Source organism: Narcine bancroftii, chromosome 2, assembly GCF_036971445.1.
Source record: "Narcine bancroftii isolate sNarBan1 chromosome 2, sNarBan1.hap1, whole genome shotgun sequence".
Lineage (NCBI taxonomy): Eukaryota > Metazoa > Chordata > Chondrichthyes > Torpediniformes > Narcinidae > Narcine > Narcine bancroftii.
The window spans coordinates 328,788,951-328,804,927 of NC_091470.1; the positions used below are offsets into that span (position 1 = coordinate 328,788,951).

At 40.6% G+C, this 15,977-nt stretch overlaps 1 protein-coding gene and 1 pseudogene across 4 annotated transcripts in view; both read right to left on the reverse strand.

Moving 5' to 3' along the window:
- LOC138755655 (RNA-binding Raly-like protein) overlaps nt 1–15,409 on the reverse strand; it is a 454,313-nt gene extending 438,904 nt beyond the window's left edge. For all 4 annotated transcript variants that reach the window (XM_069922039.1, XM_069922037.1, XM_069922038.1 and 1 more), the window contains exon 1: nt 15,144–15,409. In XM_069922039.1, the coding sequence (XP_069778140.1) occupies nt 15,144–15,399 (256 nt within the window). In that variant the 5' untranslated portion in view covers nt 15,400–15,409. The remainder of the gene's footprint in view (nt 1–15,143) is intronic.
- On the reverse strand, nt 6,608–7,525 carry LOC138752232 (T-complex protein 1 subunit zeta pseudogene; annotated as a pseudogene).
- Nucleotides 15,410–15,977: the final 568 nt, after the last annotated feature.

Below are 15,977 nucleotides of genomic sequence, written 5' to 3' on the forward strand. Positions count from 1 at the left end.
AATAGGTTTATCCCACTGAGACAGGGAAATGGTGGTTGGAAAACCATGGCTGACGTAACAGGTGAGGCAGCTGGTCAAGAGGAAGAAGGAAGCATATGTTAGATATAGGAAGCAGGTGTAATGATTATAATATTTGGGAGAATTTGGTAATCTAATTTGAAAGACTGAAGAAATATTGAAGATCTATGGAGAATGTAAACACATTTCACAAGTAGGTGTTAAATGAACTGACGACATAAAATGAATGACCATCGTTTGAAACTGGAGCCAGGATAGTTACAAGTAACCTTTCTGCAGGGTGCTTATAGGAAGGTCACTCCTGGGTTTAGTTTATCTAACAACAGCTTGAGCAGAAGAAAGAACTCCTGTTGTTTGCTGAAGAAGGTGGGGGTTTTGCAAGGGAGTCACATGGGGCTTTCTGGAAGCCAGTTGGAGAGAGAAGGAAGGAGAGAAGAGAAGCCCTCTCAGCTTGTGTGTGAGAGACACTGAAAAGCAGTTGAACAGGGCAAGCATGGAAGAGCTGGTTGAAACTGATGAAAAGTTCCAAAAGCAGTGGATGGCTGGAAGTGCTATCTGTCTGATGTTTCTCTTAGAATAAGAGGAATGGAATTCTGTGGTAGCTTGAAGAAAGAAGTTACCATCTGCAAAACCCTGATGGGGCAAGTTTCATCAACGAGACATTGAGGTGACTAATGGTGGTACCTCAGTTGTGGAAATCCTGGAACAACAAATATCTCTCTGCAAACCGTACAAGAACCTTCCTGAGCGGTAAACATTTACCTTTCAAGCACCAATGCCTGGTGAACTTTATGCATGTTAAATTCTGTGCAAGTATAAGAATTACCTGCATCCAGAAAACTTGGAAGAAGAAGTGAGATTGAACTGTGAACCAAAGAACTTTTCTTAAATTTACACACACATTACATGCACATGCGCTTAGAATTAGAAGGGGGTTAATTTGGGTTAGTTAAGTATAGAGTTAAGTTAAAGTTTGATTCTATTTTCATACTTAAAGTTGATTAAAAATAACTTTTGTTTTAAAAACCACTTGTCTTGGTAAATGTCTATTGGTGCAGGGTTTTGGGGTCCTTTGGGCTCGTAACATTTTATGGGGGCTCATCCAGTCAATTGAACATGAGTTTTGTGGGTTATTACTCAATTGTTTTTTTTTCCAAGCTAATTTAAAGCTTGAGTGTGAAAAACAGCAGCTATGGATGTTGATAAGTTATTGTCAGAACCATCACCTGCAGAGCTGAAGAGCAAGAGAAAAGAGGAACTGACGGCTATTTCTAAGGCATTAAAATTGACTGAAGTTAAATATTGGATGAGGAAAGTACAAATTCAGAGGATTATAGTGAAATATTATATAGGTAAAGGCAAATTTGTTCAGAAGGACTTAGAAGATTTTCCAGAGGATAGATCTGGTGAGTTCCAATTGGAATTGGAGAAATTGAGGATAGAAGAGGCTAAAAATCAAAGAGAGGAAGCTAAAAGGCAAAGGCAAGAAGCTGAAAAACAGAGGATGTATGAGTTCGAGTTAGCTGAAAGACAAATTAAATTAGAGAGAATGATTTTTTAAAAATTTTTGCAGAGTAAGGTACAGCTGATTGAAAAAATTTATATTGCACCAGCCTATAACTTACAGTAATTGTATTGCTTATGCTGTCCTGATATAGGTCAGACCAACAAAATTAACCTAATAGTCAGATACTTAAGAGTGTAGATGAACAGAGGGACCTTGAGGACCAAATCCATATATCCCTCAAGGTCGCCACACAGGTCGATAGGATAGTTAAGAAGACCTATGGGATGCTTGGCTTCATTAATAGGGAGATTTAGTTCAAGAGTAGAGAGGTCATGTTGCAACTCTACCAATCTCTGGTAAAACAACACTTGAGTATTGTGTTTAGTTCTGGTCACCTCATTACAGTTAGGATGTCGAAGTTATGGAGAGGGTGCAAAGGACATTTACCAGGATGTTACCTGGATTGGAAAATAAGTATCATGAGGCAAGGTTAGCAGAATTGGGACTTTTTTCTTCGGAGCAGAGAAAGATGGGAGGAGATTTATACAGGTCTACAGGATTATGAGAGGCATAGTGAAGAGCCAGTTCCTGTTTCCCAGGGCAGGAATAGCAAACACCAGAGGACATGGGCACAAAGTGAAGGGAGGGAAGTTTAGGGGAGACATCAGGGATAAGTTTTTTTTTTATGAAGAGAGTTGTGGGTGCCTGGAATGCCTTGCCAGAGATGGTGATGGAGGCTAAAACATTAGGGGAATTTAGAAGACTTCTAGACAAGCACATGGATGGAAGAAAAATAGAGGGCTACGGGGTAGGAAGGGTTTAATATTTTTTAAAAAGGAATATATGGGTCAGCACAACATTGAGGGCCGAAGGTCCTGCACTGTGCTGTGGTGTTCTAGGTCCTGTAGAATGTGACATTTTTACTCTGTCTGCCTTATCAGTGCCTCTCATCATTTTATAATTTTTTTATCAAGTCTCCCCTCAACTTCCAACACTCTAGAGAAAATAATCCAAGTTTGTCCAATTTCTCCCCAGAGTTCATTCCCTCCAATTGAGGCAAGAAACTGGTAAGTCACTTTTCTATTCTTTCCAAAGCCCCGGCAATGGGAGGTTGCAATGGGATAACCTGAATTGCACACATTACGCCAAGGTGGCCTAACCAAATTTTACATAGCTGCAACATGCCTTCTTCACAGTAAAACCCCATTGCTGCCCCAGGAAGGCAGGCATACGATACACTTGTTCACCACCCTTTCTATTTTCATGGCCATTATTAATGTGCTATGGACCTGAACTCCCAGATCTCTCTGCATATCAATGCTATTGAGCGTTCTCCCACTAACCGTCTAGGTTCCCTTTACATTTGACCTGCCAAAGTGCTATAACTCACACTTGATGGAGTAAATGCCATCTGCTATTTCTCTGCTCTCTACACTATTCTTCTGCTATTGACACTATATAGTTTCTATTTGTTCAATGCACAAATTGAAGGTATCTTGTTCTTTGTGATAAAGTTTCCAATATCACTGATTTGAGCTTGATAGCTTGTACTGCTTTCCACTTCATCAGGTACCAAACTTCCTATTTTTAACTTTATGTCATGCCTCCAATCTCTTTTTAGTTTTTTTTATTTCAATGAATTTCAGCAATTTGTTATCTAATTTTAATATTGAATATTTTACTGTTCACAATTGAATAGCTTGGAATTTATTACATCATATTTGAAAGTACGACCTTTTACCCATGAAATGCACCCAAATCGGCCACAATTAATGGAGAGCTTCACAGACAAACCCTATTATGCAGTCAACAAGTTATTAGAAACTCTTAGCAGTTTTATCAATGTTAATGGCTATGACTCTGCAGTTTCATTTGCCTACCAGCCAAACAGTTTTGTGAAAGATGCCATCTCCCTCACTTTCCACTCAGCCGAGAACTCCTAAACACAGGGGTAGCAATATCAAACATAGGTTGATAGGCTACAGTTTTGCATCACTTCCATGGTCCCGAAAAAAACTCATCCCTAAGCTTTGAGATCCAGGTTGCAGCACATGACCCCACCCCCGCCCCAGCCCCCACAACTGGATCTTTGACTTTCTTTGAAAATGGGTAACAAAATCTCCTCCACAATCACACTCAACACAGGCACTCCTCAAGGATGTGTGTAGTCTGTTCCTTGCCATATTCTTTCTGTGCCCACACAACTTTACAGCTAAATACTGTACAAATGTCATTAGATATGGGGATAGTGCCGGAGGATTGGCGCATTGCGCATGTGGTTCCGTTATTTAAAAAGGGTTCAAGGAGGAAGCCTGGCAACTATCGGCCTGCAAGTTTGACGTCTGTGGTAGGTAAATTAATGGAGAAAGTTCTTAGAGATAGTACTTAGAAACATCTGGATAGACAGGGTCTGATCAGGAGCACTCAACATGGATTTGTGGGAGGAAGGTCAAGTTTGACCAATCTGATTGAATTTTTTGAAGAGGTGACTAGTAATGTATGAGGGTAGCGCAGTGGATGTTGTCTATATGGACTTCAGTAAGGCCTTCGATAAGGTACCACATGGAAGGTTAGTTAAGAAGATGCAGTCTTTAGGTATAAATTTTGAGATAGTCAAATGGATTGAACATTGGCTGAAAGGGAGAGACCAGAGAGTGGTAGTGGATAATTGTCTGTCAAGTTGGAGGCCGGTGACCAGTGGTGTGCCTCAAGGATCTGTATTGGGCCCATTGATCTAGATGATGGGGTGGTAAATTGGATTAGTAAATATGCAGACGATACTAAGATAGGTGGAATAGTGGATAATGAAGAAGGTTTTCAAGGATTGCAGAGGGATTTGGGCTGCTTAGAAAAGTGGGCTGAAAAATGGCAGATGGAATTTAATGCTGATAAGTGTGAGGTGCTTCATTTTGGTAAGAAGAATCAGAACAGGACATACATGGTAAATGGGAGAGCATTGATGAATACAGAAGAGCAGAAAGATTTAGGAGTAACGGTACATCGTTCCCTGAAAGTAGAAACTCACGTGAATAGGGTGGTGAAGAAGGCTTTTAGTATGCTGGCCTTTATCAATCATTGCATGGAATATAGGAGTTGGGAGGTGATGTTGAGATTGTATAAGACGTTGGTGCGGCCTAATTTGGAGTTCTGTGTGCAGTTCTGGTTGCCTAATTATAGGAAGGATATAAACAGAGTGGAGAGAGTGCAGAGAAGGTTTACCAGAATGTTACCTGGGTTTAAGCATGTAGAGTATAGGGAGAGATTGGACAGATTAGGTCTTTATTCTTTGGAGCGTAGAAGGTTGAGAGGGGATTTGATAGAAGTATTTAAGATTATGAAAGGGATAGACAGAGTGGATGTGGATAGACTATTTCCGTTAAGAGGAGGAAAGATTAAAACAAGAGGACATGAGTTAAGAATTAAGGGGCAGAGGTTTAGAGGTAACATGAGGGGGAACTTCTTTACTCAGAGAGTGGTAGACGTGTGGAATGAGCTTCCGGGAGAAATAGTGGCGGCAGAGTCAATTGTATTATTTAAGAAAAGGTTGGACAGGTATGTGGATGAGAAGATGGAGGGTTATGGGCATTGTGCAGGGAGGTGGGACTAGAGAGGGGTGTTTGGTTCGGTGCAGACTAGAAGGGCCTAATGGCCTGTTTCTGTGCTGTAAATTGTTATGTTATGTTAATTAAATACTCTTCCAACCCCATCTTCAGATTTGCTGATGAAATCAGAGTAATGAGCTGGACATAAAATAATGATGAGAAGTTCAGTGCCAAAATAACAAGATAACAATCTCTCAAAGAACACTGACTTGCTTCATCACAGTCTGGTTTGGCAATTCAAGTGCCCAGTGATGTGGAAGGCTGCAAGGAGGAAGCAAACACAGCCGGGCCCATAACAGGCTTCAACCTCCCATGCACTGCTTCATAAAGGCACCTAATAACATAAAGGAGTTCCATCACCTTGGACACCTCTTCTCCCTGCCGCCTTCGGGCAGAAGATATAGATTCAAAATAAGGAGGTGTAAAGGGATTTGGAAGTTTTTGTGCAGGACACCTTAAAGGTGAAACTGTAGGTTGAGTCAGTGGTGAGGAAGACAAATGTAATGTTGGCATTCATATCGAGAGGAATAGGAGACCAGAGAAGGGTTGAGATGTTGATGCTTTATAAGACCTCACATGGAGTATAGGGTACAGTTTTGGCTATTTATTTATGAAATATTGTAGGTATTGGAGAGAGTTCAGAGAAGATTCACAAGAATAATACTGGGATTAGCTCTTCGGATAATACTCCTTGGAGTTTGGAAGAATGAGAGGGAACCTCATAAAAGCATTGCAAATGTTGAAAGGCGTGGACAGAGTAGATGTGGCAAAGTTGTTTTCTATGGTAGTGGAGTCCAAGACAAGAGGGCACAACTTCACGATTAAAGGGCAGTCATTTAAACAGAGATGCAAAGGAATTTCTTCAACCAGAGGATGCTGAACCTTTGGAATTTGTTTCCACGGGCAGCTAAGGAGGCTAAATCATTGGTGTTATGCTTGTTCTTTCAAGAAGAATGACTTTACGTGGGTTTATCAATTAACCAACTTTATTTTTCTTGTGTTACATCCATCACCTCCAACGATTTCCAACTTTTTCTTCAACTGACAATAACTGACAATGCTTGTAACTCCTTTCGTACACGTCACTTCCTGTTTCTGGCAATGGTGCACATTGCATGTTGGGAAATGTAGTTCTTATTTACACACATAGTAAAACATCTTTCCCCTTCACAACAAAAAACCAAAAACACAATACCATGTATTGCATATTGCATATGTAAGAAGCATATTTGCAGAGTATGTACAAGATACAGTAGACGAGACAGCTATTGCCCATCTCCAATGGTTTTGCAACTATCACAAAATATATCTTTATTTAACAGGCAAGGCCTTTCTTAAAGTGGTACTGGTTTTCTTTTTGAGGTTCAACTGGGATGAATTTCACACCAGTCACATAAACACTAAACCATATAAATCTTGCAGCAGAACTTGTCCTTTTTTGTAAAATTCTGGTTCTCATTCCTGAAATCAATGTTCTTGCTCAGAAGTTATTTTCCGTTCTGCTCAAGTCTACTCCAGCAAGTTGACTGTTTAGAGTATTCTGACAGAATTTTGATGAGTGTTTCTTGAAGGTCATATTCTAAGTTTTGTGCAAATACTTTGGGAATAGTAAACAGAGCATCAGCAAATGCTTGTACTCCCAACTGTGCTCTGCCCTTTATGTTAGCATCTGCCACACATCCATCCTCAATCGCATTCTTCACTGCATAGAGACCATCAAGCACTGCATCTTTGATTGGTGTTCAAGTGTGTTTATTTGGACGCTTGAGAAGCAGCATCTCTGACAGAGGATTGTTCCATTGCTCAACAAAGGTGAACTTTTCTTCACCCAAGGTATGCTCATATACAAGCCCAGCACGGCCCAAGCGTTCTGGGGTGAGGTCATCCACAGAATTCATAGCAATACCTCCACAAGCAAACTTTGTTCTTCTCAAGGTCTCAATACCTTATTTTGTAAATGCATCGAATAACAATGGATTAAAACTTTTTTTGGTTAATTACTGCCAATCATGTTTGTTGCAACCTCCACAAACTTTTATTTTCAGTGCTATAATTTTATTAACTGTCTTTAATTAACTATCTTTTGCTTGCACAACTTTTTTTTCCATTAGCACATTTATAGAAGAATCCAGAATTTACTTCCGTCTTTTCATACTCTAGTGAAATACAGCAGGTGAGAACGTAAGCATCTTCCACCCTTTTCTTCATGTCTGGGTGTCAAGCAACATAATCCAATACCATTCCCCTCATAAGGCACGTCACTTTGTTTTATTTTGTATTTCATCTCCGTAATTTCAACCATGAAGAGATCCATTGACTCGTTTGGTCTCTTCACTGTCAGAACAGCATTGACCACAGCCTTTGCCAAGACAGCTGCCAGTTCATTGTGGACCTTCATGTATAACATTGATAAGAGATATTTTCACCTGCTCCAGCATCTCTGGTGCCTTCTCCTGATGTTTTTGAAAATGGAAAGCCATTTCATCCTCAATCTGGGAAATGGTGTCCTGGGCATTTGTGGCCCGCATATTACACCAGTCTCCCATATTTTGCATCTGGCTCTCAAGGGATTCATTCATTCCCTCAGTGCATCAATTTCGCAGGTCAGTGTCTGGACTTGTCTACAGTACTCATTCTTTTCTAATTTGCCAAATGAAGAGCATCATTGTTATGCTGGGAAGTTCCTCATGTAAACCTCCAATCCTATGAAAATGGTTGGAAGATAGATCCGAACTAAGGCTCTCAACAGTCCCTGCAGAATCTTCTGTCTTACTTTCCATATCTGAAGATGGATCAAAGATGGGACCAGAGGTTTGAACATCTATGTCAGTTTGATTAAGTAACTCTCTTTTTTGTTTATTTTTTATTTTTCACACTATGAATAATATTAACCAAAATACACACAAACATTTCCCTCTTGAATATACACAGTGTCATTTTCTCCCCTTTTCCCCCTCCCTTCCCTCCCTCCTTCCCACACCCCTCCCCACCCACTAAACGTTCAACATATACAATACATTAAACCCATTAAACAATGTCATCACACAATGAAAATAAACAAGAAAATTGTGTCATCTACTTTTACACACTGGGTCAGTTCATTTTGTCTTCTTCTCATTCTGTCATTTTAGGGGGTGGAGGTCCACGGTAGGTCCTCTTTGTAGTGTTCCATGTATGGTTCCCAAATTTGTTTGAATAATGTGATGATATTTTTTTCCAATGGAATACATTTATTCATTTCTATGTACCATTGCTGTACTCTCAGGCTCTCTTCTGATTTCCAGGTTGACGTTATACATTTTTTTGCTACAGCTAAGGCTATCATAATAAATCTTTTTTGTGCTTCATCCAAATCGAGGCCTAGTTCTTTACTTCTTATATTACTTAGATCTCTGGATTTTTTGGTATGTTGCTTTTCGTGATTTTATTTAATATCTGATTTAGATCTTCCCAAAACTTTTCCACTTTCTCACATGCCCAAATTGCATGTACTATTGTTCCCGTTTCCTTCTCACAGCAAAAACATCTATCTGATACTGCTGGGTCCCATTTATTTAACTTTTGGGGTGTGGTATATAGCCTGTGTAACCAATTATATTGTATCATGCGTAACCTCGGGTTTATTGTATTTCTCATAGTTCCGGAGCATAGCTTTTCCCATTTTTCATTCTTTATCTTTATGTTTAGATCTTGATGCCACTTTTGTTTAGGTTTACAACTTATTTCATCATTCTCTTTCTATTGCAGTTTGATGTACATGTTATAAATCTTTTAATTATCTTTGTGTCTGTAATCACATATTCAAAACTGGTTCCTTCTGGTAACCTCAGCCTGCTTCCCAATTTGTCCTTTAAGTAGGTTTTCAGTTGGTGGTATGCAAACATTGTACCATGAGTTATATCATATTTGTACTTCATTTGTTCAAAAGATAATAAATTATTTCCCAAAAAACAATTTTCTATTCTTTTAATCCCTTTTCTCTCCCATCCTCTAAAGGAAAGGTTATCTATTGTGAAAGGGATTAGTTGATTTTGCGTCAATAATAATTTTGGTAGTTGGTAATTTGTCTTTTTCCTTTCCACGTGAATCTTCTTCCAAATGTTGAGCAGATGGTGCAGTACTGGTGAACTCCCATGTGGCACCAGCTTTTCATCCCACTTATATAGTATATGTTCTGGTATATGGTCGCGCATGCAGCCATCTTCAGCGCAAACTCCGGGAGATCCAAAATGAGTGGTGGACTAGTCTCGCCAAACGAACCCAGATCAGCGCGGACATTGGCGACTTCAGGGGTTTCTATGAGGCTCTAAAGGCTGTGTACGGCCCCTCACCCCAAGTCCAAAGCCCGCTGCGCAGCTCAGACGGCAAAGTCCTCCTCAGCGACAAGATCTCCATCCTCAACCGATGGTCAGAACACTTCCAATCTCTTTTCAGTGCCAACCGCTCAGTCCAAGATTCAACCCTGCTCCAGCTCCCTCAACAGCCCCTAAGGCTAGAGCTGGATGAGGTTCTCACGCTGGATGAGACATATAAGGCAATCGAACAACTGAAAAGTGGCAAAGCAGCAGGTATGGATGGAATCCCCCCAGAGGTCTGGAAGGCTGGCGGCAAAACTCTGCATGCCAAACTGCATGAGTTTTTCAAGCTTTGTTGGGACCAAGGAAACTGCCTCAGGATCTTCGTGATGCCACCATCATCACCCTGTACAAAAACAAAGGCGAGAAATCAGACTGCTCAAACTACAGGGGAATCACGTTGCTCTCCATTGCAGGCAAAATCTTCGCTAGGATTCTACTAAATAGAATAATACCTAGTGTCGCCGAGAATATTCTCCCAGAATCACAGTGCGGCTTTCGCGCAAACAGAGGAACTACTGACATGGTCTTTGCCCTCAGACAGCTCCAAGAAAAGTGCAGAGAACAAAACAAAGGACTCTACATCACCTTTGTTGACCTAACCAAAGCCTTCGACACCGTGAGCAGGAAAGGGCTTTGGCAAATACTAGAGCGCATCGGATGTCCCCCAAAGTTCCTCAACATGATTATCCAACTGCACGAAAACCAACAAGGTCGGGTCAGATACAGCAATGAGCTCTCTGAACCCTTCTCCATTAACAATGGCGTGAAGCAAGGCTGTGTTCTCGCACCAACCCTCTTTTCAATTTTCTTCAGCATGATGCTAAACCAAGCCACGAAAGACCCCAACAATGAAGACGCTGTTTACATCCGGTACCGCACGGATGGCAGTCTCTTCAATCTGAGGCGCCTGCAAGCTCACACCAAGACACAAGAGAAACTTGTCCGTGAACTACTCTTTGCAGACGATGCCGCTTTAGTTGCCCATTCAGAGCCAGCTCTTCAGCGCTTGACGTCCTGCTTTGCGGAAACTGCCAAAATGTTTGGCCTGGAAGTCAGCCTGAAGAAAACTGAGGTCCTCCATCAGCCAGCTCCCCACCATGACTACCAGCCCCCCCACATCTCCATCGGGCACACAAAACTCAAAACAGTCAACCAGTTTACCTATCTCGGCTGCACCATTTCATCAGATGCAAGGATCGACAATGAGATAGACAACAGACTCGCCAAGGCAAATAGCGCCTTTGGAAGACTACACAAAAGAGTCTGGAAAAACAACCAACTGAAAAACCTCACAAAGATAAGCGTATACAGAGCCGTTGTCATACCCACACTCCTGTTCGGCTCCGAATCATGGGTCCTCTACCGGCACCACCTACGGCTCCTAGAACGCTTCCACCAGCGTTGTCTCCGCTCCATCCTCAACATCCATTGGAGCGCTTTCATCCCTAACGTCGAAGTACTCGAGATGGCAGAGGTCGACAGCATCGAGTCCACGCTGCTGAAGATCCAGCTGCGCTGGATGGGTCACGTCTCCAGAATGGAGGACCATCGCCTTCCCAAGATCGTGTTATATGGCGAGCTCTCCACTGGCCACCGTGACAGAGGTGCACCAAAGAAAAGGTACAAGGACTGCCTAAAGAAATCTCTTGGTGCCTGCCACATTGACCACCGCCAGTGGGCTGATAACGCCTCAAACCGTGCATCTTGGCGCCTCACAGTTTGGCGGGCGGCAACCTCCTTTGAAGAAGACCGCAGAGCCCACCTCACTGACAAAAGGCAAAGGAGGAAAAACCCAACACCCAACCCCAACCAACCAATTTTTCCCTGCAACCGCTGCAACCGTGTCTGCCTGTCCCGCATCGGACTTGTCAGCCACAAACGAGCCTGCAGCTGACGTGGACTTTTTACCCCCTCCATAAATCTTCGTCCGCGAAGCCAAGCCAAAGAAGACCTTCTTCCCTATTTTATCTAGCTCTAATCTGGTCCAATCTGGTTTTTCCCTTGTTTGATAAAAATCTGATAGGTATCTTAATTGTGCTGCTCTATAATAATTCTTAAAGTTTGGTAGCTGTAAGCCCCCTTGTTAGTACCATTCTGTCAATTTATCTAGCGCAATCCTTGGTTTCCCCTCCTTTCCATAAGTATTTCCTTATTATTTTCTTTAGCTCAGCCATTAATGAAGAAATTACAAGATGACTTAGAACATTGGAAAGATTTATCACTAACACTGATAGGAAGGGTAAATTGCATTAAAATTAATATCTTCCCAAGGATACAATACCTATTTCAATCATTACCAATTCCCTTAACAGAGAGATTAAGTAACTCTCTTGAAGCAGTTCATACAAGTAACTTCTTAAGTAGTGACAAAAAAAATGATTCTTTTGAAGAAGCTCAAAATAAAGATTCGATCTTAGTCTTCTGGCCTGATCCAATCTGTAGTGAATCCATGAAGAATTCCTGCATTTCTTTGTCCACTGTGTATACCCTTCTCTTAATATGCCCTGCCTTGCAGCAGCTTGCAAATTGATTCTTCCTCCCACATTTGAAGCAGAACTTTCCATAGGCAGGACACATCTTTGGAATATCTCTACATCTGCACTTGGTTCATTTGCTGCTTAAACGCACCACTTTGTTACCCTAGGAAATTCCTAGTGCTCTGCCTATCTGCCTTTATCGCATACACTTCTGAGTCTATCTTGTGCAGCCCCTTGTGCTCATGTGGTCTCTGCTGCCCTACAAATATTCACAGCCTTTTCCAGTGTCAAATCTTTTTCATGCAAAAGTCTTTCCCTAAGTCCATTATCTGGGATTCCACAAATTATTCTGTCTTTATCCAAATTCACCAGACTTACTCAGTGTGTGAAGCTTGACTAAGTATTGGTTGAAGCTAATACCTTGTTTCTGGACACAGGAGAAAAACTTGAATCTCTCATACGTGATGTTTTTACTTGGGACAAAATACTCTTCAAATCTTGACATGAGAGTGTCCAACGTGAAAAGTGGCTCATCACTTTCAAAACTGTTCTAGATGTCCAAGGCATCTTCACCCATTGTGTGCAAAAATATAGATGCTTTCTGTTTTCCATCAGTCTCTCCCGCTTCACTAGCCTCTAAATAAATATTGAATCATTGTTTGAAGCATTTTCAATTATTGGCTAGATTGCCAGTAAAACTGCATTGGTGTGGGAGCACTTAACCTATCCATACTTACAAACTATTGTCTTCTTTTACTCACTCAGACATTCTGACACCATGTTATGCTTGCTCTTTTAAGAAGAATGACTTTACATGAGTTTATCAATTAACCGACTTTATTTTCCTTGTGTTGCTTCCACTGCCTCCAACGACTTCCAACTGTCTTCAACCAATGTTAACTGACAATAACTGAAAATGCTCATGACTCCCCTCATTTACATCACTCTGGTTTCTGGCCAACTGCATGTATTGCCTGCTGGGAAATGTAGTTCTTATTTACATGCATAATAACATAGTTGGGTGTATTTAAAATAGAGATTGATAGGTATCTGAATAGTCAGAGAATCAAAGGTTATGGAGAGAAGACAGGGGAGTGGTGCTGAGTGGGAGAATGGATCAGTCCATGATTGAATGACTTAAAGGAAGGGGCGCATGGCCTACTAATTTTATATCTTAGATAGAAAACAAGCACCTCATGGTTTAATACACAAAAGTGCTTGAGAAACTCAGCTGTGTCCATAGGAAGTAAAAGGATATAATCAATTTTTCAGGCCTGAGCCCTTTGTCAAAGTGCGAGGATAAAGCAGACAGATGGCTGAATAAAAAGCTTGATGCAGGGTTCAAGCCCAAAATGTTGGTTATATCTCTTTGCTTCCTGCAGATGCTGCATGAACAGCTGATCTTCTCCAGACTTTAGGTATTGCACTACAATCACAGTATTTGCAGGCTTTCCTTTTTGGCACCCTTAGGTTTAACAACATCTTCTTTCCAACAGCTATCGGAGTCTTGAACCTCCCTTGTTATTCTCATCCTGACCTGTTCCAATAGCATAAGAAACCAGTTTACACTATTGCAATTTATTCTCTTTGCACGAGGATCACTGTGAATGTTTATTATCAAACTTTCTTATATTTATTGTTGTTTTAAATTTAAATAAGTTTACTATTAAAGTTTTTTTAACAAGTACCTGTTCAAGTGCAGGAAGTAAGCATTTCAGTGCATATGTATGTACATTGAACAATGAATATGCCAATCAACTTATTACCTCATTATTATCATCTTATAGTCCAGGAAAGCTGGGGCTTATTCAGAATAGTGTGAGAAACAGAAAGCTTGGTCATGTTTCTATGTTTTATGCTTTCAATACAACTTGTTCATTTATCTCACCAAAATGTCAATAGAATCAGATTTTTTTTGCAATCTGCAGTTTATTTGTTGCTGTCATTCTTCTAATCAGAGATTCAAACTTTCATTTATTAGCATAATACCCTCTATGGTTCAGCAATGTCCAACCATACTGTAGATTCACGATGAGATACACAGAGATTGGAAATGACCATCCCATGATATTTATAACATTTCCTTTAACCTCCAAAACCATATGTATTCTTGGAAATTGGGCTGATCTACCCTAAAACCTTTTAAATGAGGGTGAACCCATTTCCAATGGTAGCTCTGCTCATGAAAATACTGGATTGGGTATTTCAGTTATGATCCACCTTGGACTGGACTTATTTCCCTGGTATTATACATATATAGACACTCAATACTTATGACTGAAGCAAAAGGAATGTAACATTCAACTTACATCTTTCACACCCAGTCAAAAATAAAACAGGCATTGTATTAAATTGCCAACTCTTATGAATTACCAGCTGGAACATTAATCTTTCATCTTCTTATTAAGCCTGATCAAATACTGATCTGCCTGTCCAGCAGATTAGTTCTGTGTGTGAATTCCTGCAGCAGATTATCAAAGCAAAAGTTCAATGATATGACCTCTACTTGCCTTACAATTGCCTGCTTTGCCACTTAGGCCACTAAACGCCCCGAAAAGGATGCAGGTGCAACCATTGGAGAGGTGGAATTAGCTTAACACGGAAAAGATGTGAAACATGAAGGTCTGCAGACGCCGAAACGTTGGTTATATTTCTTTACCTTCTATGGACACTGCGTGACCTGCTAAGTTTCCCCAGAATTTCTGTGTTTTCATGGCAAAGATCCGTTGCTTTTTCTTCTGTGTCTTTCCTTCTCTGCATGGAAGCCTGTCATACAGTTTCGTGGCTGCCGTGGGGAGTGCACTTTTAAGGCATGACCCACTTCCTCACAGCAATATTGCTTCAGCTGAGATCTCTTCAAACATGCCAACAGGGATTGCGGAGGTGTGTTTAATGTAACATCATAATGATTTTTCAAAAGATAAATCTTATTAATTGTACAGTTCCTTGAGGGTCCTCCACCACACGTTGGATCTACACAGAGCACTCACAATGCACATAATTTCTGGTGAAGTTTAATTTCAAGCAGCATTGACTATGGTTTATTCAAACATACAAGATCCTAAACAGCATCACTGTAACATCACTTTGCTTTGTATGCATCCTTTAAAAAAAAGATTTTTAGGCACATAGAAAACTGCACACAAAAACAAAACTTAAGTAGAAGATAAGGTGATCTTACCGAGGGGTTGTCCTGCAACTATTCTGGAATTTTCCCCCGCCACTGCGGCACGTGCATTTCTTTCACTCAAGTATTGTACAAACGCATATCCTTTGTGCACAGAGCAGCCAACTATTTTTCCGTATTTTGCAAAAATAGCTTCTATATCAGCTTTTTTCACAATGGCTGTGTTGAGGTTGCCAATGAAGACTCTGGAATTGATGGACCTTGGATCATTCTTATTGGTAATATTGCTGGTCTGTGATTTGCCAGTCATGGTAGATTATCTTCACCTGAGAGAAAGGAAAAATAATTGAACCTCTGAAAATAATAGCAGCCCCTCAGCAGCAAGGGTGAATTTTAAATCAAAGTCTCAAAGATCCATTCAGACATCACCTTTGAACATCCAACCAAGTCTATTCTACGTGCTTAGTTAATTTTCAGTCTGCACATCATACAATGTTTGGAATACCCAATGGAAAAGTGATGGATTATTTGTGTTTGGTGCTTTTGTTTTGATAGACCCAGGCACGCATCCATTAATTCTAAGAAATATAGTCTAGCCCTAACCCTAATATTTTCTCACAAGTGTACTGAATTTTCTCCCCAAAAATTGCACATGTGCTGTGTGTTCAATAATAAATCAAAGGTTGATTTGTTCTGCAGAAAATGGAAGCTATTGTGAAAACAAAACTGTTGAACATAATGTGGAAGTAAGTATTGATTAATGTTGTTCCTCAATTATAGAAACATAAAACTTACAGCACAATACAGGCCCTTCGGCCAACAAAGTTGTGCCAAACATGTCCCTACCTTAGAAATTACTAGGCTTTTTCATAGCCCACCATTTTTCTA